Source organism: Anticarsia gemmatalis, chromosome 14 (genome assembly GCF_050436995.1).
Source record: "Anticarsia gemmatalis isolate Benzon Research Colony breed Stoneville strain chromosome 14, ilAntGemm2 primary, whole genome shotgun sequence".
In the NCBI taxonomy this organism is placed as follows: domain Eukaryota; kingdom Metazoa; phylum Arthropoda; class Insecta; order Lepidoptera; family Erebidae; genus Anticarsia; species Anticarsia gemmatalis.
The window spans coordinates 7,614,671-7,637,707 of record NC_134758.1 but is presented as its reverse complement, the minus strand read 5'-3'; the positions used below and the strand labels follow the sequence as shown (position 1 = coordinate 7,637,707).

Sequence of the window (23,037 nt, the reverse complement as noted above, 5' to 3'; positions counted from 1 at the left end):
GCATCGGTATTTAAATACCTACTTCAACTAGTGTAGGTACTTAGTCTTTCCTTACTAACAGTTTTCTTACCAGCATCGTCACAATGCGAAATTCTCCGAAGCAGCGAATCATCACAAAACGACGCTTAAACCTTACTTTTGCTTTTGTCTCGTGAAGAGTTAGTGTAGTGCTTTACTGAGGATAGGTTACTGGAGACGGCAGTAATCAGTATGCACTTTTTCCATGGTTTAGTCGCAGGTTTAGTTGTAATTAAACAATATTTGTGTCAAAAACTTTTTATTTAACATTCTCTCCTTATTCTAATAAAGGCTTGGTAAATATTTACAAGGCTTCAATACAGGGCAAGGTAAAAAAAACTATCCAGTTACACTACAGTTCCGACTCCTGTGGTTATCACATTAATACATTTTATTGAATACTTGGCTAGACCATCAGCTTAAAGCCGGGTATTGCTTTTTAAGGCGCGCTTATCTATGTATATAATATGTATACAACATCCAGTATGTCAGTATAAATGTATTCAAACTTATAAAACATAGTTAAGTTCAAAGAAGCCATCTGAGTACAGTGAGTACACTCATTAAAACATATTCATTGCAGAGAGCAAATCAGGTGTACTAATACATTTTCAGTGCATGATATTCATAAAGTCGGGTTCGGGTATAACTTAAGTTTACAAACAAATATTAAAACTTTCCTAAAATAATTACAACAATAATAACAAATATGCAGATAATATGCTATTTATCAAAACATTAATCTCACTTAGTATCTCGTTAAATACATTTAAACTAAACTCTTACAGAAGAGTGAATACGAAGCTAATTAACACTAGGCCTGTTAATAAATATATAGGAGCAGATGATAAGAGAATCTTCTCTCTATATGATCTCAATATATTTGACTAATATGCGTACAATTTCGATAATGAGCAAATAGATTTTATATATTTAAATCTAGAGTAAAGGTTCCGTATAATTCACTTAGTTAATGGAATATTTATTACTTAAAAATAATAAAGCAAATTTCAATTTGCGAGCCCTGTTTTAATTTTGAATGTAACCATTGCACTGGTTTTATGCTTTCGAATACTTTTTAAGTCCGAAATTAGCGACATGTGTAAATATAAAAATGTTAATAATATTAAGAGCCACACATTTACAAATCCAATATACAAATTATGCAAAGTTAAAATATTTTTATATAATTTAATAATATTAACTCTTAAATAGCACCATTCCGTATGCGAGTGTACTTTAATAAACTCCTTATGAAAAGTACAGTCGCACACACATTCCTCCATATTCTGCAACCAATATACAAGATACGGTGAAAATTCTAAGACAAAGAAAATATTATGTATTTCCACACTAATAGGTTGTTCCGTGAGTGTAAGAGACATATTTTAACCTAATACTGAACATATTGGCACACGCGGGGCAGTAAAACCGTAATTATTCGTTGTAGCAATAAGTATTCAAAAATTAAATAAATGCAAAAAATGGCAATATACTTTCGATTCCCAAATTTGGTTTTATCTAAATCCTCACTGATGACGCAAAGGTAAACTCTAGATAAATAACACGTGATTTTATACAAAATACATTAGTAAAAAACACTCACACATAGTAATGAATACAACAGAAACCAAAATATGTAAGTACACTTGTAGGACATTAAACATAAATAATTATAATTATGCTTTCAAACAATTATGCAAGCAAACAGACGTCGATCTGTGTAATGTATTTAACAATTACGTTTTAACAATCTAAGGATAATAAATTAATAACGAACTAATAATTTATAAAATAAAAGCCAGACTACGCAATAAATGCCATTCTATTTGATGACTTCATACGCATTTTTATTTTCGTTAGCTATCTCGCTTGCAATTGCGATTTAAGTAATTGGTCCAGTCGCTCGAGGGTCTCCAAAATGCAAATTAATTACTACTAAATGTCAGTAATCATTGCGTAATCGAGCATCAACGACAACTTAATGATAACGGCGCACCTATCCTACTTTTTTTAGACATTATAATGGAATGATACATTTTTAAGAATGTTGTGTTGTTACAATAATTAAAATAATTCTTCTAGGTAAATCAAACAATTACAATAATTTTGCAAGACGATTGCACTACAGTAAAGAAACAATATAGCCCAACATTTTGAAATGTGAAACAAGACGTGGAGTGTAGAATTAACGAGTGATTGCGAATGCTTGCATAATTGTCGAGCGCGAGGAGCCGGCTCCCTAAGTTATCTAAAATGAATTCATATCTAACATTGTTCCCAAGCTGGTCCCACCCATGACGATGGCTTGTGAATGTGCAACTTGTTCTCTGTATGATGTTTCATTTTACAACTTTCACTTGAAAGTACATAATCGTTTAGTGAGACAAGTGCCCTGGTGCCACATATTGCACTTCAACAAGACTGGAATGTCACTTAATTGTTCGGGAAATAGCTATCCATGCGCTAGGGACAGCGTCGAGCGGATTTCAATAATTGACACAACATCAATCTTAATTATTTTATATCGTATAATTATAATTAACACAATGTGTACGTGACCAGGTGACTCATAGATTGACTGTGCCTCAACAAAACAACTTTTCTTATGATAATTTTCCCCTAAGTTTTAGTCATCGGGCGGAATGCAGAAATCCACAACTATGTTGAGTATTATTATTTTCAATATATACATAAGTAGATAATAATTATACCTATAAATAATAATTAAAACGGACTTATAATAAGTGAGCCAAGTATGTCGCGCACACGTCGGTGACGCTCGCGATCACTCACTAGTGAAGTAAACAAACCATTCGACTAATAATTATCAACTAGCGACACAAACGTTCCGTACTATTATTAAGTACAATCATATACACTAATTAAATAAATCAGAGTTCTATAAATGTAAACACTTTGTGTTTCACAACATCAATCTCTTACGTCTACTTTTGTAATCGAAGGTCATTTTGGAAGAACGAGTCACGAGAGGAGACTAGCGCGTCGATCGGCAGGCCACTCGGTAGCGAGCGATCGGAGATAAGAAATACTTCCTTCGGCTAACGCCCGCACTATATAGAACAAAACCGTCAAGCTCACGTATCAGTACACGAGTGTTCGGTCGCAGCGGGCGAGGACAGGCGAGCGGAGGCGGGCAGAGATCAGAGAGTAAGCACGGTGAGAGAGCGGCGCGGCGCGGGCGGGCGGCGCGGAGGGTCAGGTGGCGTCGAACTCGATGCGGTCCCACGAGTAGTGCTTGAGCGCGGGCCGCGGCGCCGGCCGCGACAGCACGCCGCCCAGCAGCGGGTCGCACTGCGGCACGTGCCCGCGCCCGAACAGGTTGGGGATGATCTCTGTGTCCATGTAGTCGAACCCGTCGCTGTCCACGTTCATGTGCGAGCCGGGGTCTATGCTGAACTCCTTGAGGTCGAATTCGCACGTTCGATCCTCGAAGGTGTCGTGTCGCGTGTCGTCGTTCTGAAAGGACGGAAGCGACAGATCGTCCATGTACTCGAACCCTGACCGTGTGTGATCGAGTAAATCTCCGTTAGTTAGAGGTGTCATGCTCATTCTTTCCGGTACGTCGTCGCCGATATCCATTGCGATTTGCGATTTATCGTCCATGCGGTCTCCGCTATCTCCCGACAGCAGTCTTCCAAAAAAGTCATCGTTGTCGGCAGAGTTAGGATCGGAGCCGAAATCGGCATGGAACTCTCCATTCGAGAGTAGATCGACGGTAAGATCGGCCTCTATATCGGCCGAAGACTGATCGACGCAGGATCGATTTCCGGCATTCACGGCCTGAAGATCGGCATGACTCATGATTTCGTTCTGGATATCGTCGAGCTCTCGCTGTAGTTCGTCAGCCGCGAGAGAATCGCGAACGTGATTATCGCCCAACACATCATCGGACAACACGTCCTGAACGAACGTGCCCGGGGTCGTCGCCACATAACCCGCGTCCAGCGCCGGCGCTACGGCGGCATCGCCGACCGCCGAAGGCGGTAGTTCCCCGTTCTCAACGAGAATCTCCAGAACGTCATCCATTATCTGACTGTTTTCGGTGCGATCGTGCAACCCGGTGGCCAGCGGGACCTGCGGCATCGGAGGCGGTGGCGGCGGCGGCGGGGGAGGCGGAGGCGGAGGAGCCACGCGCTCGGCCTCGTAGTGCGCCGTAGGAACGATCGCGATGGGCACAACCTTCACTCCGTTCAGTATGTATGCAGAGTTAGCCTTCTGCGGAGTGACGTCACCGGCGTGGTCGGCGCCGGGCGCCGAGCGCGTGACCAGCACGTAGCGGGCGGGCGCGGGCGCGGGCGCCGGCAGCAGCGCGGGGGCCAGCGCGGGCGCGGCGGGCGCCTGCAGCGCGTCGAGCTGCTGGCGCAGCTGCGTCACGCACAGGTGCGCCTGCAGCAGGCGGCGGCTCTGGTCGCTGGCGCCGGCCGCGTCGCGCCGTACCGCCTCCAGCTGCTGACGGGAGACCTCCAGCTTCCGCTCGAGCTCTTCTATCTGGCGTCGTTGCGACTGCACGATGTCCTCCGGGGGCTCCGGCTCGAGTTTCACCTCGGGGGAAGCCACCGACGCGATAGACGCGACGGACGCGGGGGACCTCGGCGATTCCTCCGGTTTCTCCAGCAGAAACGGTCGGAGCCGATCGATCAGCTGAGGCTTCGGGCCGGAAACCCGGAGGTTTCGCCTCTTGCACTCGGCGCGGAGGTCGGAAACCTTCATGTCTTCGAACCGTGCCGGAGCCAGAAGCGAGGGCGTCGCGGGCGCCGGTGGCGGGGGCGGGGGCGGCGGCGCACTGTACATGTCGCTGGAGTCGGATGCGATGGAAGCCGACGAAGGCGCGGGGGACGCCGGCAGCATGAGCTGCAGGAGCAACTGCTGCTGCTGGAGCAGAAGTTCGTAAGGCGTCTCGACGGAGCCGGGCGGCGACGATGCTTTCTGAGCGTTCGGTGGCCCCTTGTACTCGTGAAACTTGAACCTCGCTTTGGGTTGTGGTTTGGGTTTGCTTTTCTTCCGATTTTTATCTTTCCCCGGGGCCGGGTGCTGCGGAGGCGACGCTACGCTGACCGGCGAAAGTGTCGACGGCGGTGAGGGCGACGGTGAGACTTCTTCCGGCGGCCCACAGTATGAGGACGGGTGTTCCGGTCGTCCCGAGGCGCCTTCACTGGTCGCTTTAAACGCGAGTGTTCCGCTTTTAACAGCGGTTTCGATGGTTTCCTCAGTGTGAAGGATATTCTTCTTGATTAGCTCGAGCGGGCCAGGTCGATGCGACAGTTGGTCGTTGAGTTGGTCCGCGAGTCTTGCTTTCTTTAACATTCGTTGTTTCTCAGCTAGGCTCGGGTCTACATGACTTTCCTGTAATTTAAATATTTTATTCGTAAATTCCTTAGCGAAACTAAATTAAGACAAAAGCGGACTAAAGCAGACAATAATATTTCTACACTTTAATTATTCGTACTGTTTAAATTTAATATGAATGATTGCGTATTCTACTTCCAACTATGAATCAAAGTAAAACATACTTGTTCTAAAATATGTCTTCGTTCTAGTTCTTGACGGTCTGGCCGCCGTTGTATTTTTGCTTTTAATAAATCTCCAGTTTTTGCTCTTTCTAGTTGCTTGCATCGTTCGAAGTAAGCTGGAGGCGTTTTCAGCGCTGTAAAAACGAATAACACACATTAAGTGGAAATTACATTAGTGTTCAAATTCTACAAGGTGAACAAATAACTAGATCAAGGATTTTAACTACTTTAGAATTGAGTGGAAAATACTATCATCATATTATCTGTTTTCTTTTTTAACAACAAATACCTAACCGATAAACCGAGGCACAACAAATGCGTAATCATTACAGGTATAAATGACAAAATACTGGTGTGATATCCTCGTAGCCTACACACTAGCACTTGTTACAAATAAGAAACTACTTACGGGGCATAATTCCTTGCTCCACCAGCTGATTAATCGGCCTCCGCATCATCAGCTTCACTTTCAAAGCTGAAAAACACACAATGATGTATCAGGACGTGCTCACTTGTTTCAATTAAGCACCGATTTAGATCATGTATACAAGTTTTCCTCAATATTTTCCCCATGTGTCCGCACGATACTAATAAAATCCGACAAACACTGGACATACAATGTGATGGGATCATAACACGATTGCATACCGACATTACCTTTTGCATACAACAATGGGTGCTGATTGAATAGACGGCATAGCGCCGTGAAGAATACAGTGTTATGACGCCAGGTGACGAACTTTGACGTAGCGTGTCGCGTGCGGGCGCGACGTGATCGACGTGATCGATACGTCGATCGATTTACAAAGATTATATCGATAAAGTTTGCAGAGCAGCGTAGGCGAGGGCTATATTCTTGTTTGCGTGTAGACAAGCGGCGGGCAGCGAGCGATGGGCGGACAACGCTGGCGCGCCGCCAATATAAATAAACACTGCACAAGGAAACTAGTGTTATGCCGCGACCGTATTACAGACGAAACATTCACTACCACTGGGCCGAATATTGTGGGTTACTGGGCGTCTTTGCCGCTATACTCACACCGTTTGGATTATTCCATTTCATGTAAGTACGTAACTGACAGAATTGTGTGTCTACCAAGTTACAAATGTTTATTTTTCAGGAAGCATAACAGGTAAATTTATATTTTGACGTTATACTAGTAATCCCTATAATTTAATATTAACAGCAACAGGTGTTCAAGTCATAAATCGTTTTATAAGTTTTTATGCTGAACAACTGTATAATTGAAATATATGTGAAAATTCATGTAGTTCATTCAATTCTTAGGCATTCAATAGTGTAGCCTATTTAAGATTCACACCGCCTGATGCAGACTGAATGCAATTGAGACCGGAGGACAAACAGGCGGTTTTGGGAATACTTACATTCTTTGTGCTTTCCCATGGCGGGTTGCAGGGGACTGTCGTCGACAACCACCTTAGGCGGAGAGACGCGGGGCGAGCTCGGCGGCTCGCTGGCACCGCTGCTGCCGGCCTGCCGTCCGGCCATCTCCTCCGCACCCGAACTACTGGAATCAATAAAACATTATTTAGTTTGTATTTACGTACTGGTAACTAATCTTGTCTATTTCCTAAACCCTACTAAATGCTGTCTGATCCAGATATCGATCAACCAGTCATCGATCAGTTATAAGTCGTATGGAATATTGCAATACGCACTGCAATAGGACTAAGGGCGATAAGGGAGAGAAGATAGAGTAAAATGTCAAACCTAAAAGTATCGTCAGAAGGTGGTGTGGCGGGTGTGCGCGGCGGCGAAGCTGGCGAGACCGGCGAGGCCGCGCGGCTGCGCTCCCGGCGGTGCTGCGGCTTGAACCACTCGGGGTAGATGGCGCTCAGCGTCTCCACGAGGTCGTGGTCCAGCGTCACGCGCCACGAAGCACGCCCCTCCGAGCCCTCCGAGCCCCCGCCTCCGCCACACGATGAACGGCTCTCTAAACAAACATTCAACACCTCCTTAGCCATCACTCACTACCACACTTTAGAAACCACAAATCACGCGAACACGAATGACGTGGCCTCCTTGTGGATAAAATAATGCTCGGTCAGCCTGGGGAGCTGAACTAATTGTTCGTGTTAATCTTGTGGGGGCAAGTTCAGATAACAGTTGAATAGCTTATGGTTAAGCTTTTAATAGGAGATTATAATAAGTGCTGTATAATGTTAACTTGTATGAACAGATCGAGAGACGTGAAGGAAGTGTGTGTGAAGTATGTCTCCTAGTAGGTTGGGTGAGGTTTATTGGGCGAGGCGAACCATTGGAGCGCGCTTTGATCACGGAGCCCTCATTATTTCGGGTCCTTGAACGAGTTTATGCGCATGAAGGTGCGTTACTTACTTGACTGCTTTACAGAGTAACGACTGTTTCTGTTTCACGATTTATAGGTATTTACGACGTACGTACGACCGAATATTACTTCGACTACCTCTTATCTTATACGTTAAATTATTATTATGTTTACATATTTATGGCACTCCAGCGGCTTATTCACTAATCTAATATTAATACGATCAACAAACATAAATTGATACGTCCAACTATTTGTTTAGTTTCGTCAACCCTTTACGTCCGAAACCACTGCGATTTGGACAAATTAGATATTAAGACTTATATCAATCAAGAGACTAAATAATAGATTTTTAAGAATAGTAGTAGCACTGCATAGTGCAGTTAAAGTCGCGTTAACAATACAAGATTAACAACACTTCAGGGAATTATTGCAAGTTATTGATAGGTTTATACGCGGTTATTGCTCGAAACCGTCACAAAATATTGGACTAACAAACAAGTTGAACTATGCTCGAAAACAATCCCTTTGCCTAATAATAGTTATTACATTATATCAAATCTATCTAATACTTATAAATACTCATCAAGTTCTAAATAATTTTAACCTACTTTAAAAAAATAAGTGAACATGATATCGTTCAATCATATAAATTTCGGTCGGCTATAAGTATTAACAACTGCATAGTAAAATGGAGCTTAAACTAAGAAGTCCGTGTGATCTGTATTCACGCGCAAAACATTTTAACTGTTGCCATAGACGAGAGAAGATGGATGTATTATGTAATGTTTAAAACTCTCATAAAGCTGGATATACGAGGAAAGGAAAATACGAGCTGAAAATAAAACATCTGTCTGTGAGTCACGCACAATATAAAACTAAACGTTAAGGTAAACAAATGCAGACTTCAAAATAAAATCGCTATACAATTTTGTTTTAAAATGCAACCAAATAAGAATTTAGACTTTAATAAACCCTACTTTACCCTAGTTATACTGGCAAGTTATTGCTTATGTTGACATGATGGTGGAGACAATATGAGATTGTACAAGATACTTTCTAGCCATGTTGTTCCTTGTTACATAACAAAGAGTATAAACGCTATCATTTGGATGGGTACAAACAACAATAAATTAATAAGAGTGTAAATGCCTGTTACGCATTTTACGTCGGTGTTACAAAACACAACTTTGTAAACAATCTGGCGCACGTGCGCACTGATGATTCATTACATATTACAGGTTTGGAGGAGATTATGAGGGCAGGTGAATACGAGGCCAATGCCGATTACACTTGAAAAAATGTAACAGGTAAGTCAAGTTATCTTGAAAACTTTATAAGATAAATAACGTTCTAAAAGTTCTACAAACCAAAAAGGGAGAGGACTCACTAAAATAGGTATATTCCCGTTGTCCACCCCCTGCTTGTCCACCCCGGATGGACAGTGACACAAATCTTTTAAAAAGTTCTCGGTGTCCACCCCTGGGGGACAGTGAGAATTAATTTTAAATTATTCCCGCTGGCCACCCCGGGTGGACAAAGACACGAGTTTCATATTACTACTCTCGATGTTCACCACCGGTGGACAAAGCCACTGCTTAAATAAACATTCTCAATGTCCACGCTTGATGGAATTGGGTGTAAAAAAATAAGCAGGTCGAAAGTTTAATCATATTATCAACATCTTTTACTTTTGCAATCTACACAAATAATTATCACAATAGGTATTAATCAAAGTCACAGAAAAATCTTTACATCCTCATCCTTTCTAGAAATAAATCAATATTGAAGTCCCCATTGACAAGTCCCATTCGCATGTTGTGAATAAAATGATCACTTTAAATATATTTTTTTACGTTTATTGTTATAACTTATACCTTGGTTTAATAAGTGCCGCAACTTAGCGTCAATCAACATTATATGGGAAAACACACAATAGATAGTGTAACTACTTCTATTTACCCTAAAGATGTTGATAATATGATTAAACTATGTACCTACTTAATTAATTTTGTTATAATTATTTACACCCATTTCTAGCAAGCGTGGACATTGAGAATGTTTATTTAAGCAGTGGCTTTGTCCACCTGCGGTGAACATCGAGACTAGTAATATGAAACTCGTGTCTTTGTCCACCCGGGGTGGCCAGTGGGAATAATTTAAAATTAATTCTCACTGTCCCCCAGGGGTGGATACCGAGAACTTTTTAAAAGATTTGTGTCACTGTCCACCCGGGGTGGACAAGCAGGGGGTGGACAACGGGAATATACCCTAAAATATAGGTATCAATTAAGTATGCGTCTAGAAATAATTTTAACATGTTCTGAAGTAGCAGTCTACTACACTCTGAAACTAACGTGTAGAGATTTATGATTCACGAGCTATGGCGAGCAGAGATTCAAAATTGATAGGTACTAATTTTATATCAAAGGACCAACATTATCGTTGGCAATTATAAAAATAGACATGACGATTTTATATCATTAAATAGGTACGGTAAATACCTGATGTTAAAAATAAGGTACATGCAGTAAGGACTACAGACGAGAGTTTACGCTGTACGTTTCATACAAGTCTTGTGGTTGGTCACAGCGGCCAAAATGTATTATTGTATAATAGTGCATTCTATGTACGCCCACATTCTAACATAACATATTGTATTTGGCAAAATGTTTAGTCTGTATTTAGGTGGTAAAAATGTATCTTGTGCAGTGTTGTAGTCATCGTAGCACTGATTTGTCCCCTGTCGTCGCCGCCCACACACCGTTGTATCACTATTTGGTATCACACGACACCACTTGGTTACTTAGTCAATCGTTCTTAGAGTACAGTCATTCCTTTTCGAGAATAGCGCATTCACGTCATTCTCGAATGTTTTTATTGCTGTACGTGTAGATTTAAAAATACTTGGCTACTTCCTTCTAAAATGTTAAATATTCTCACTTGAATTACAAGGGTTCTGAATAATAAATCATCCGTGCATAACAAGTCATTAAAAATCGAGTTTAGGAACGGAAAAAGAAGTCCCGGACTGGTTTCAGTAGACCAGATCACTGATTTATTTATATAGAGCGATTTTTGTTTTTGATATAGGTCAAGGCTTGTTCCTTTGATGTTAGTGCGCATTTTAAGTGGCTAAAAACTACGATGAAATAAAATGAACTGGTAGGTTAGTCACATGCGTGATGCGCGTAGCGTAACGTAGCACGTCAATCAAAATGTCAGCGCAGAGATGCGCACACGCCGCCAGCGACCGGCACACGCGTCCGCCGCGCCGGTCACACGCACCCGACGCGCAGTCGCATCTAAGCACTCCATTATGTTTATACTATTTGATTTATTGCCCCGATCTGCACATATTGATAGATGCTATCTCAGTTCAATATGAATGACTTGTCTCATCATAATTTTATGCTTTATACCTTTGCTTTCTAGAAAGTATCTTGTAATGTGTCCATTGTCCATTGGTCAAACTTATCAATCGTATTAATTATTGCATTCATCGGCATTTAAGTTTATAGGATTTCTTCGCAAATTATGTCAATTGGAGTGAAATATTGCTATTTTATTTTAAATTAATTGTAAAAAGTCAACATCCTACGGCACAGATAAGGACTCAAAAGTAATTCAAGAATACAAACAATGTAGAATTTTAAGTTTCAAGAGAGATAATCAAAATAAACACTTACATACCGGGATTTAAGCTGCTTGGAGAGACACACATACGATGGCTATGGATGTTATCAAAGTAATTGACTAGCAAAACCTAGTCTCAAATACGTAAATACAGCGCAAATTCTAGAACATCCACACAACGTAAAGATAATCTATTTTAAACTGACCCAATGTCTAATTCTGTTACAATGAAATTGAAAGTAAATTGTCATGTTGTTATGCAAACGAAGACATGGTTCCGTATGGCTGACGTCATCGGAAGGCTGTCGCGGTGACGTGAGGTGTGCACACGGCCCTGGGCCATGCGTGGGCGCAGCCACCTGCCTACACCCACAACAACAACTTGAATGACAAAGATCAGTGCGACTTGATATCGGTTAATATTGTACTGCTAAGCAAGGAACAATTTCATTTCCCACTTCAAAATTTACAATCGTAATATTATGCGTCAATGCAATACATAACTGCGATTAATGTACTTATAAACATAAGTACATTAATCGCAGTTATGAACTCTTGAACAATGTAGCTATGACAAATTGATAAATAATCTTGTAATGGATTGTCTTGTACTAGATAGAAATGACTAAATAGGCAACTCAACAATGGAATTTAGACTAGCTCTGCATTTACTCAAAATTGGACCAAATATTTTCAGACCGTCACACCAGTAAGTAGACTTGTCTTTAAGCCCTGCTAGAAATGTTTAGTACATTAGACACGGTTTATATCTGCTACTAAAATAACATATTCTTTTTAAGAGTCAGTGTCCTATATCTGTGACAGTTGGCTGTCTGCTATTTCAACTTTAGCTCAAAACTCAGGTGTGAAAATGACCTAAATAAATCATAAATTAAATTTTCCATAAAATCTGTGAACATTGAAGATCGATGGTCTTTACCTACGTACAAATTATCATTATGGCACTTAACAGAAGAGTGTGTTTGAATGAATAATATGCTAGCGTTGATAACAAGAAACTATTGTAAAGATTAGTTGCAGATTACAGTGCGAAAATGTTCGTTTGTTATAGCGAATGATATGCCAATTCATTTGATTGTTGGACAACTATAAACCTATTTCCTAAGCATACGTTACGAAACAATCATCGCTAATTAAAGTTCAAGTATTCTTTCGCTCTTAATTATGTATGTCGTTAGAGTCATTATAGATCGAAAATATCTTGTAGTCTCTTGCTCCCGGCCATGAACTCTTAATACCCGAAATGGTTGTATTTTAGTACAAGAGAAATAACAGTCAAAGCAAAACATCATAATTATCTGTCTTACAATGAATTCAAAGAACTAATTCAACTGTTTTGCAATTATTATTATTCAAACAGAGTGCGACGTCAAGGCATTCATAAACTTTTGCATGTTTCTGTCACAAGCATGAAGCTTGATAAACTGAATGATTTATTGAAGAAGACGTCAAGATTATTCAATACCTCCGAAATGATGTCTTCTATACATTAAAGAGACGTATCATCGTTCTTTAGATGTTATTTTTTAAAACTATGTATTAGTTAGAATCGTAAAAAGAAAACAAAAACAATGTTGCGAGGCATGGCGAACGACGGAACGGGGTCAGTCGCCACACTTCTCTGTCGCCGCCTGTTCGAGATGCGTCCCACAAATCATATTTAGCTTAGCACTATGGAGAATTGTGACTATTGCTGTTTGTCTTGGAATAGACGCGTTAATGAAAGCGGGCATCTGATACATGAACTGAGTGCGACCTATATTTTACTAAAGAAAAATGTTCTATTTAATTAGTACTCAGAATTGAACAAAATCATTTCTAGCTCACTACAGTCACAACTCAATAATTACGAAAATCAAATTACTTAAATACTTACTTCAGCATACAATAACTGTAATGCCACACTACATTTTATTAGTCCTTATTAGTAGTATTAGAAATTCTGTTTACTATGTAAGCTATTTATATTTTGTTTTTAATGAGTTGTTTACTAAACCATTTTTGTAAGTAACACTATTATAAATGATGTGTATTTCCGAGCGAAAGCGGACTCAGTGACGCAGTTGCGAAGAAGCCATCATCACAGTTTATCAGTGCCGTTAATCAACAAGGACGGAAAAACAACACTAGCGTTCGCAAATTCAATGATTGCAAAAGAAAGATGTCACTAATTTGAATATACATATAGCCTCATAAACTTGACTTCCGAAAATGCAGCATTGTGTAAGCACTATAGTTAATTAAACATTATTTTTCATAACTTTCTTGATTGATGCACGTGTAGATGAATTCCCTATCATTACCAATAACACACTACACAAATAAGTATAGTAGGTATTCTCAAACTATGCAATTTTACCTAACATGGCATATACATATATGAACGTATAGTTGAGATCAAGGCAGAAACCATAGCGGGGCGATGACGTAAAAGGATGTTTTCAGCGAGTCGGCAACAGCGGCCGTCTGTTTTTCGTCGGGGAACAGTTAGACCTACACCCAGTCTGAGCCTATGCCGAAATGCAGCTGTAAAAACATACGAATTACACCACTTCTACCGATCGCAATAAATGTACATAGAATGCTGAAATGCGCGCCCGTTACGCAACAGGCGCCCACATAAATGGCAAGCCGACACTGTAAGTAGCCAGTAGTAGCCACGTCTAATGACGTGAGCGGATAATGCTATATAATCATCAATACAACAACAATAGTAATCTGTACTATACTACATTGTTATAGTGATAGAGTGTGGGCGTTCTCCCGAGTACAATCTTGAACTACATGGCACCTCAATTCTCCGGGTGACATAAAAAGTCAAGAAATATTTTGGAATATATGGAGTGCAGTCATAAATATAGGTTATAGATTTATTAATTCTGTCGCAATCGAACGTTGTTTTGAGGTAAAAGTAATAAAAATACGAAATATATAGAAATCTGAAAAAAATGTGGTAAAACTTGGCAGTTAACATTAAACTTAAATTCTAGCGACATGTTTGCATTTTGCAATAAAAAAAAAGCTATAAAACACCAGTTTCAGAGCTTAATGTAATGCCAACTATGCGAATTAGCATATAAATAAATCTAAATAAAAGTCACGATACATGAAAAAATAAAACAAGGGTTACGCAATAAGCATTATTGGAGACGTTTTAGTTGTTCCGTCGGCATAAACATTTCCACACATACAATTAGAATTTTCGCCAAAATATATTACATACCTATTAATATGTCACATCGTGCGTCCGCGAATATTTTTATTCATACTATACCTCCATAATAATTTTAAAAATATGACGGCATCGCTCCATCTCATGTTTGATTTATTAAGTTAAATATTCACAGCCCACTACTAACATATCTATGACTGTATTTTAACTTACGCCACTATTCAAATTGAATTTGCCGAGAGAGACAAAGCTCTAGTACCCATTTAATTTTTGTCGGATCTTATTAAGTGATCGTACATAACTAAAGTTAACATCATTATATCATTATAATTACTCAGTAACTTCTTGATTAACTTGAAACTGTCTTGTTTTCTATATGACCATAGATACCATTATAAATTTAACTGGAACTAATTAAAAAAAGGGTTGAAAACAGCACAAAAACAATGAAAAAGGTTTCATATGCTGAAAGTTATATAGCACCTGTGCACAATTTAGCCATCTCCTTGCAGGCTAATTTTTATTTTTGTGATTTAATTGGAGCTACACCGTTCGATACAAAGGTTCAAACCATTATTAACATTAATATTTAGCTTTATAATACAAAGATATCAATTGTGCGGATGAACATTATAAATTCTGTAAAAACAAAGACATTATAATGTCTTAAAATATTTTTGGCTATCTAGACTAGTCGCCAATAATAACAATAATCTTCTTCCTCTGTTATATTATTATCTTCAGCGGGGTGTGGCGTTTTATACGTTGGTACTTAGAGTTAATTTCATCGCATTTTTGTTCTAAACGTGAACAAACTATGTGTAATGTCTCTATGTGCTGGCAGTAACAATTTGTCAACAAAACTTTTATATACCCACGAATTTAATCACACGTGATCATCACATAGATCACTAATTTTATCCAACGCCTGAGTATAAATTTAAATATAAGTAAGTACATATAAACATTTTCTGAAGATGAAGCGATGTAGACGGCTTCTAATATCGTTAAGGTTTATTTTAGCTTGTTTGGAATACGCAAACACGAAATAAAGAAGGAAAACTCGTATAGGTATTTTCTAAAAATGTTAAGTCACTGACGCAAATCTCTACACATAAATTATGTGAAAATATTTTGGTTGGTTCACGAGTGGCTCTACATTCTTTTTATTTATAAGTGAGTATCAAACTCGTAATATACCTCGACATTCGCATATTTTACTCGCAGATAAATATGTGAATGAACGATTACAAAGGTGATAAAAGTTCCCTTGTCCCTATAAACAGAAGTTTTAACGAATTGTGTTTACAGTTCTGGCTTATTTACGTTTATTATTGAAAAGGCATAAATCTACTAAGTTTACGGTTTTAAGCCGTATAGTAAGAATCTCTAAATTCAGAGTGGCCACAACAACTACGTAAAGATGTTAACAATTTTATTTGTAACTGAAACATAACAGCTGTTTATGTTTAACATCAGGGCTGCCACCGTAACACGCTTCGTTTCATTTAAGCAGAGTTTAAACATTATTTTGATGAAATAATTTTTTAACAACTTCACGGCAAATCATAACAGAGAAGCTTTTAAGCGGCGTCGTAAATCGTAACCTTGGCGACGCGCGACCCTGGTCTACAGCGAGACTATCATGTCTGCTGATTAATCAGAATTTATAGATATTGGCAAGTGAGCGGAACTCGCACTAGACAATTAACTGTAACACTTGTTAAATTGTCTCACGGAGACAGTAAGAAATAACTTTCGTTGGCAACGTTGTATCTTCAGCCACAATACGGCCGCCGCTGCTGCGGAATAAAGTGCCAAATTAAACACGTTTAACAACATGCGTATTATTGAAGTCAATTAGTTTCACTCAAAATTTCGAGTGCGTTTATTATAAATATTATTGTATGACATAAACTAATTACCTATATAAAATAAGAAACTCGGAGGCATTTAGTACCATAGAGAAACTAAATCCTTTTGCCAAACAATCCGTTCAGCATTCATAGTATTTAACAACCCGAAGCATGGCGAGGCACATGATTTATGGGCGCTCAACCAATCTAACAGGAGAACTAAAAACTGTTGTTGTAAACTGTTCTATTGATTTAGACGAAGATATTTCTCGCTATTAACATTACAAACGTGGTACGAGATCAGCTGAATTATAGTCGTTCGAGAGTTTAATTAACTCATAGCAAATAAATAAAAACAAACGATGGATAAATTAATAAACAAGTTTAAAACATGAGCGGCAGAGTGAGGGATGTGGTGTTCGCGCTTGCACGTGACGACTCTGACGACCCCCATTCATCCGTCATGTTCCACGTGCGGTACGACTCTGCCCGGTCTGGCACTTTGCCGCGTGACGAGAACACGCCACAATTGATGGAAATTGCGCTATTCTTACAAAAACTACCAGTGTTTACTTCTTAGACATGCCGATTGACATTCTATTTGTTACGACCATGCTACGGCTGCTCGCTTCCAGTATTTCTTTGGTTGTGTCAAGCATCATTGCGGCACGTCAAATGACTCGAATGATTGTAAAGTTCATCGTAAAATGTGTACGATCGCAACAGGCGGATGTTAATATACATAGTTCTGACAATATTCCCGGCGGGCTAGTCGGCCACGCGAATAACAAACGAGCAAAGCGAGCACTGTTTTAGGTCAACGTTGAACAAATACCAAACGGGTCGGTCGGACGCTTCCGTGGTCTATTTCTGAACTGCATCTAAACGATGAGGACTGTGCTGGCGTTTGTGACGCGACTTTCGCGACGTACGTATGTAACCACTGCCACTCCCTCAGCAATCATTTAATTCCCTAAATGTATGTTCCGAACATGTACAAAGTAAGTTATGAGATCTCTCGCAACTTTCACATGTTTTATCAAAGAAAAAGACGAAAGCAAAAATCGTTTTAAGCGGTTGCAAGCAGTACTTGGCTAAAGATAAAAAATTGGAAGTAAGTATTTACTAAAAGATATTCTCTTCAAATAACCTATATTAGATTAAACATTGAGTGTCCATCGAAGGTCGGGCATATTAGAAATTTATATTAGAGGGCTTTTGGTTCTTCGGGGTGGCAAATGTTAAACTAGAGTAAAATCCACCAGGGGGTGGATTCGGCACAGATTGCGGAAGTGATCATTGGTATCTATTTCGCGTAGCAGGCCATGCGGCCCGATTGCGTGGTCGTCGTCTCCACTTCTATAATCTAAATAAGGAGCAAAAGTTCAACGGCCCGCCTCGGCAGACTAGGAAGAAACCGACAAAAGTCACCACGCTATTTAACATCACGACTTTGTCTACTTTTTATGGCTGATCGATGTTCTACATGTTAACCCAAGATTATAAATTGTCCAAGTCAAATCCTACGTGTTAAGTCATTTAACAAAGCATCAGAATTTATAGTTCACATTATGCTCCGCGTTGATTCAATCATTTTACAACGAAAATGTTACAATTATTTTACTTAAGCTAATGACAGAATCACTCGTTATCGAGATTATATTATTTTTACTTCATAACAAAGGACGTTTTCGCACTGACTAAACACATTTTATACAGAGGATAACATTGGAGTACATCCACCCCGAAAGAATAATCTGAAGAAGAAAATACTCGTATGATGACTTTCCTTTACGTGTGGAGATAGCGACGCATATGACGTAGCGGCTTGGCAAGCGCTAAAGCGTGAGACAGGAATTGCGTAAAGGTGTCGTGAACACTTCATTCGAACTGTCTCTGCGAACTTTTCACGACAGCAAAACTACAGAAATACCATTAGCGTCCGTCAACAACGTCGAAAATATCTTAGTTTGTTCAAAATACTCCCACCACTAATAGTTAATTGCTAATTACCTAGTCAAAATAGAGTCATTTCCATAAAATCAACATCGGACCAACGATTGTTCAATCCTGCCTGATACTTAGCTACTTTATTTTCCTTTACACACCTTACTTAGCAAACATGTAAATTGTAAACTTGTAACAAATTATAATAAAATATGTAACGTGAATTATCTGCTGCACCTTTATTTTCGACTGAGGTAGTAATTAACTAGGATATAATATGTGTTTCTTACAAATCATGAATTTGTAAAACAATGATTACATTCTAAAATACAGAACACGATAATTGTGCTATGTTGCATAGACCTGAAAAAAGGCGACAAGGAGTACATTGAATTATCGAACTAATCTACGAAACCTAAACGTGGAAAAAATCTTGGACTCACTCCAAGCAGCTGATTGATGAGGATGGTCATTTCGTACACGGCCAATCCCGAGATTTTTCTTATTATTTAGCAAAGTAGTGGACTAGTCTATTTCGGTGAAACGAAAAACAAGCCGCCCGTAAAATATGCCACCGAATATAAAAAATTAAAACGAACTATTCAAGTTGTTTGAATACGCGTGTTATGATGGGATTGTTAATGTACCGTAGGGATATTTTAAAAGCCGTTGCCTATGTTTTAATTCGAATAGTTGCAGTAGTCCCCAGAGACCCATTTCTCCGACTAATGAAAGAAGAACGTAAACGATCAACATATTTCTTCATCACATATTTATTTGCCACGCGCAAATGTTTATGGTTATTAAACTCTCGAAACTCGAGTAGAATGAAACAATGTTTTACGAAGTTATTATTTATGAGCAAGAAAGGTATTCATTAGAATGTCTGGGTGGCTGCTGACCACACTAATATGCATAAAAAAGTTAAAAAAAATTTTTTTAATAATGGCAACGATTAAAATGTTAAAGTGTAATGGATTATAACCTAAGACACGCAGTTAGAGATTCTTCCTAGCTGTTTAGAAGGTAATGAACAGTTCCACATAACTTTGTTGTTAACATTTGGAAAAACCGTGGGTAAATGTTACTAATATAATAATAAGACGAAACGAGCACGCGGATCGGAGCAACAGCCTCAACATAACACCGTTAACCGAACCACAGCCGCATGCAACGCTGCCTTTGATGCACACAACTAATCTTATTAACATTTAGATGATTACTTCGTCCAAAATCTAGAAAATGACATGTATTGGCATCGTTAACGCATTCTAAATATGAGACTATTGATAATAAAATATGGTGGCCTAGAAAACAAGAACACGTGTTGGCGAATTACCTTAAATTTTAAATAATAAGATACTTCTTTTGCACGTCACGGAAGTCAATAAAACTGTACAAGATAATAATGATCAACGGAGTAAAAGTGCTGATTTTGGCCGGTGTGCAAGCGTGGGTGAAGCGAATGCGCTTAGCGACCAGATAAATAAAACGCTCCACATTTTGTAGTTCGGCGGGTAACATTCGATCGGAGATAAAATAATTAATATCAGCTGTTAACTAGAGAAATGGAACAAGTTTAATGTACCATGGCGTCTCCATTATTGACAAATAATATAGTTAAACATTAAGTTGTTTTAGGCCAACATTAGTGAATATACTCAAGCACCTCGTGAAATATGTTTTTTTTATGTATTGATTCAATATTTATGAATGAGACCTGGTTACCACGGAGGTATAGTTTAAATCAATGTCGTCAACAAACCACAAACGTGAATTGGGACTGTTATTCAAGAAGAAACACTCGGGTGAACACCGTCATTTGTATACCTGTCACGTAAATTAGTTCCTAACAATTTAAGGCACTAAAGAATTTTGTTTGCCTGTGTATTTATCGTACCACTGAAGACTGATTAGTTATTTGAGCACAATTTTAACATAAATTACAAATTGTACGTTCTTTTAGTTTTCGGAATTTTTATTTGTCACAAATACGTTATTTCACCCTACGTTTCATTTTCAGATTGCAAATGTCAGCTCATTCGAGTAACGAGAACGTATAGTGAAACATAATGGACAAGTGATAAGTAGATAGTGTTTCTGAATGCAACTAGTTGCGTAACGATGTCCCCAGACTTACCGAAATATTGTGCCAAGCATTTAGACGTTCAGAAAGAAGGAACGTGAAGGTTAATTACCTGAAAATATAAAATAAACAATTAGTACTGGCGCACTGCTACGGCCTAATAATGCCGACTAAAACTGCATAGAAACATTCATATACTGTTAACATTCCTTAAATCAACTACATTTATATATGTTCATAATTATGTAGTCGTTCAAATTGGCAATAACTACTTCTGGCAAGTTCGTCTTACATTATAAACAATGCAAATCCTATTGTTATGTTATGAGTTTCCTACACTAAACATATTTCACTTAACGAATATTTCGTTATCGGGTATATATGTCATGTTGACATGCACATTAATAAATCAGTTGTATAAATTCACGATAATACTGAGTGCACTATCGCACTGATATCAGTTTCAATGTTTTTGTCTGATTTATGATACAAATCGTAATTAAAGTCTTTAGATACCTAATTAATGAATGAATAAAGTACGGCCATACTTAAAATAGGTATAACAATAAAATAGATATCACAAGATGCGTTGGCAAAAGTTTAAACGTTTGGCTGGCGCTTGAATACGATTGTCAGAAAGCAGTACACTGTATAATTGGGTAGCACGCAAATAGACAAAAGTTCGTAAACAAGTTTGACAGCTCCGCCACCTACGCTCCAGCCAACAGTCTAAAAACCCCAAAGAAAACAATATAATGTTTTGTTCAACTAGATACCTTGGTACGCGTTCAAGTTAACCAAAGAAATCCTAATGTGTTTGGAGTATGAGCTCGAGGATATCTAAACAAGCGTAGGTTTCATACCTGCGACTTGTTTCTTCTGGAGAGAATCTGATTCATTCAAACGTAAACAAATATTTATTTACCTATGGCTGTAACTGAAGGAACTGTGGAGTATTTCTCTTATCAACTAAGAATTGCAAATTATTTGTAATTTAGCTGATACTTCAATGAAAATCTAATAATAATAAATTACAAAGTGCATGGAGTAGATAACTGTCAATGAGTTTCACATTGTATGAATTTACCTGTGCGCGTTTTATAGGTCAGGCGGCTGAAGTTCGTTAATCTCTGAACTGACATTATTTTAGCCGACGGCGGGCTACGACTAGCGTATCGACAAGCCAAAAGGATCGGTCATTCTGGCGGTGTACCAAGGAACGCGAACACCGGCCTAACTAATGTGATTTCGAGACCCAACTTGGCATTTTGTCCGGTAATCGACTTCTAACATACATATATAGATGTACATTCCTATTATCTCCTAAAATTTTACCGACAAATACATCCTGTATGTTTTTCATGATTACCAAATGAATATTATAAAATGCGGTTTTTTTATCAAATTCTGATCTGAATGTTAACTAAAACAAATTTGCGTAAGTTAAGTTGTTAAGTTTCTGAACATATTAAGTGAAGCTTATAAGCTTAATTTTGTAAGTGTGCGATATTGGAGAGTTTCGTCCAGCAATAGAAAGAATACTGACTAGTTATGATGATGAAACTATAAAATCTGGAATGATATTTTTTTACATTGCAGCAAATATTGATTACTGCAGAAAACTGACAAAATTTAAAAGGTTCTTTATATGTTCATTACTACAATATGGAAAGATCGTCTTTGTGGTCTGTTCACATATGGTTACAACTAAGTTCGTTTCCACGAATATAGGACAAGCATAAATTAAAACAACATTGTTTATTACAGATTGCACTAGATAATATGTTAATCTTGGGTGCGCGTAGCGTGTGGCAGGTGCACTGCGTTACTGTTTACTTTATTAAACCTACCACTTTTAGTTTTCACTGTCCACACCTGTTTACACTTAACAATAATCTTCAATAGCAGATATAATCTGCAACGAAAATTTTATTCTTGCGTCCTAGTTCGAATCTGACATGTTTCTTATAAATCAGCTAACTAGCGATTAAATCACTATTTCGCAAATTGTATGGCCCGTATTTCCATCCGCAGGAGCGCATCGAGAAGAGACGTTGCGAAATTCACGTCAGCAAGCGCCAAGCGCACCCAGGCGCTACTGCCTCACGAGGATGACGCCCCAGATGACACCGTACAGACAGAAATAAATCTGCAAGCTAAACAAACCTGGCATTTCCGGCGAGCACGTGCCCACTGACATAATTAAGTTCTTTCCCTAAACTGCATACCGAGTATATTTATTGCGCGTACTCATCGTAAGGCCAGCTCGAAGAAGTTTCACTTTTGGCGACGATGCGCCATGAATGGACGCATTATTATATAACTTGGCTTGAGCTTCGGTTGTGACTCATTTGTACAAAATAAACATTAGTGAATTTGACTGGAGCCCCCGCTGCTACAGTACATACGGTCATAAATTAATACATAATATAAATAAACAAAATAGCTTTTTCTCTAA

At 38.9% G+C, this 23,037-nt stretch overlaps 1 protein-coding gene across 3 annotated transcripts in view; it reads right to left on the bottom strand.

The window, feature by feature from the left end:
• Positions 1 to 260: 260 nt before the first annotated feature.
• Mrtf (Myocardin-related transcription factor) overlaps positions 261 to 23,037 on the bottom strand; it is a 32,921-nt gene continuing 10,144 nt past the window's right edge. For 2 of the 3 annotated variants that reach the window (XM_076123157.1, XM_076123155.1), the window contains exons 2-6: positions 7,285 to 7,507; positions 6,939 to 7,081; positions 5,962 to 6,027; positions 5,553 to 5,686; positions 261 to 5,385 (exon numbers count right to left, since the gene is read on the bottom strand). In XM_076123157.1, the coding sequence (XP_075979272.1) occupies positions 3,238 to 5,385; positions 5,553 to 5,686; positions 5,962 to 6,027; positions 6,939 to 7,062 (2,472 nt within the window). In that variant the 5' untranslated portion in view covers positions 7,063 to 7,081; positions 7,285 to 7,507 and the 3' untranslated portion in view covers positions 261 to 3,237. The remainder of the gene's footprint in view (positions 5,386 to 5,552; positions 5,687 to 5,961; positions 6,028 to 6,938; positions 7,082 to 7,284; positions 7,508 to 23,037) is intronic. The other variant, XM_076123156.1, reaches the window with a different exon arrangement.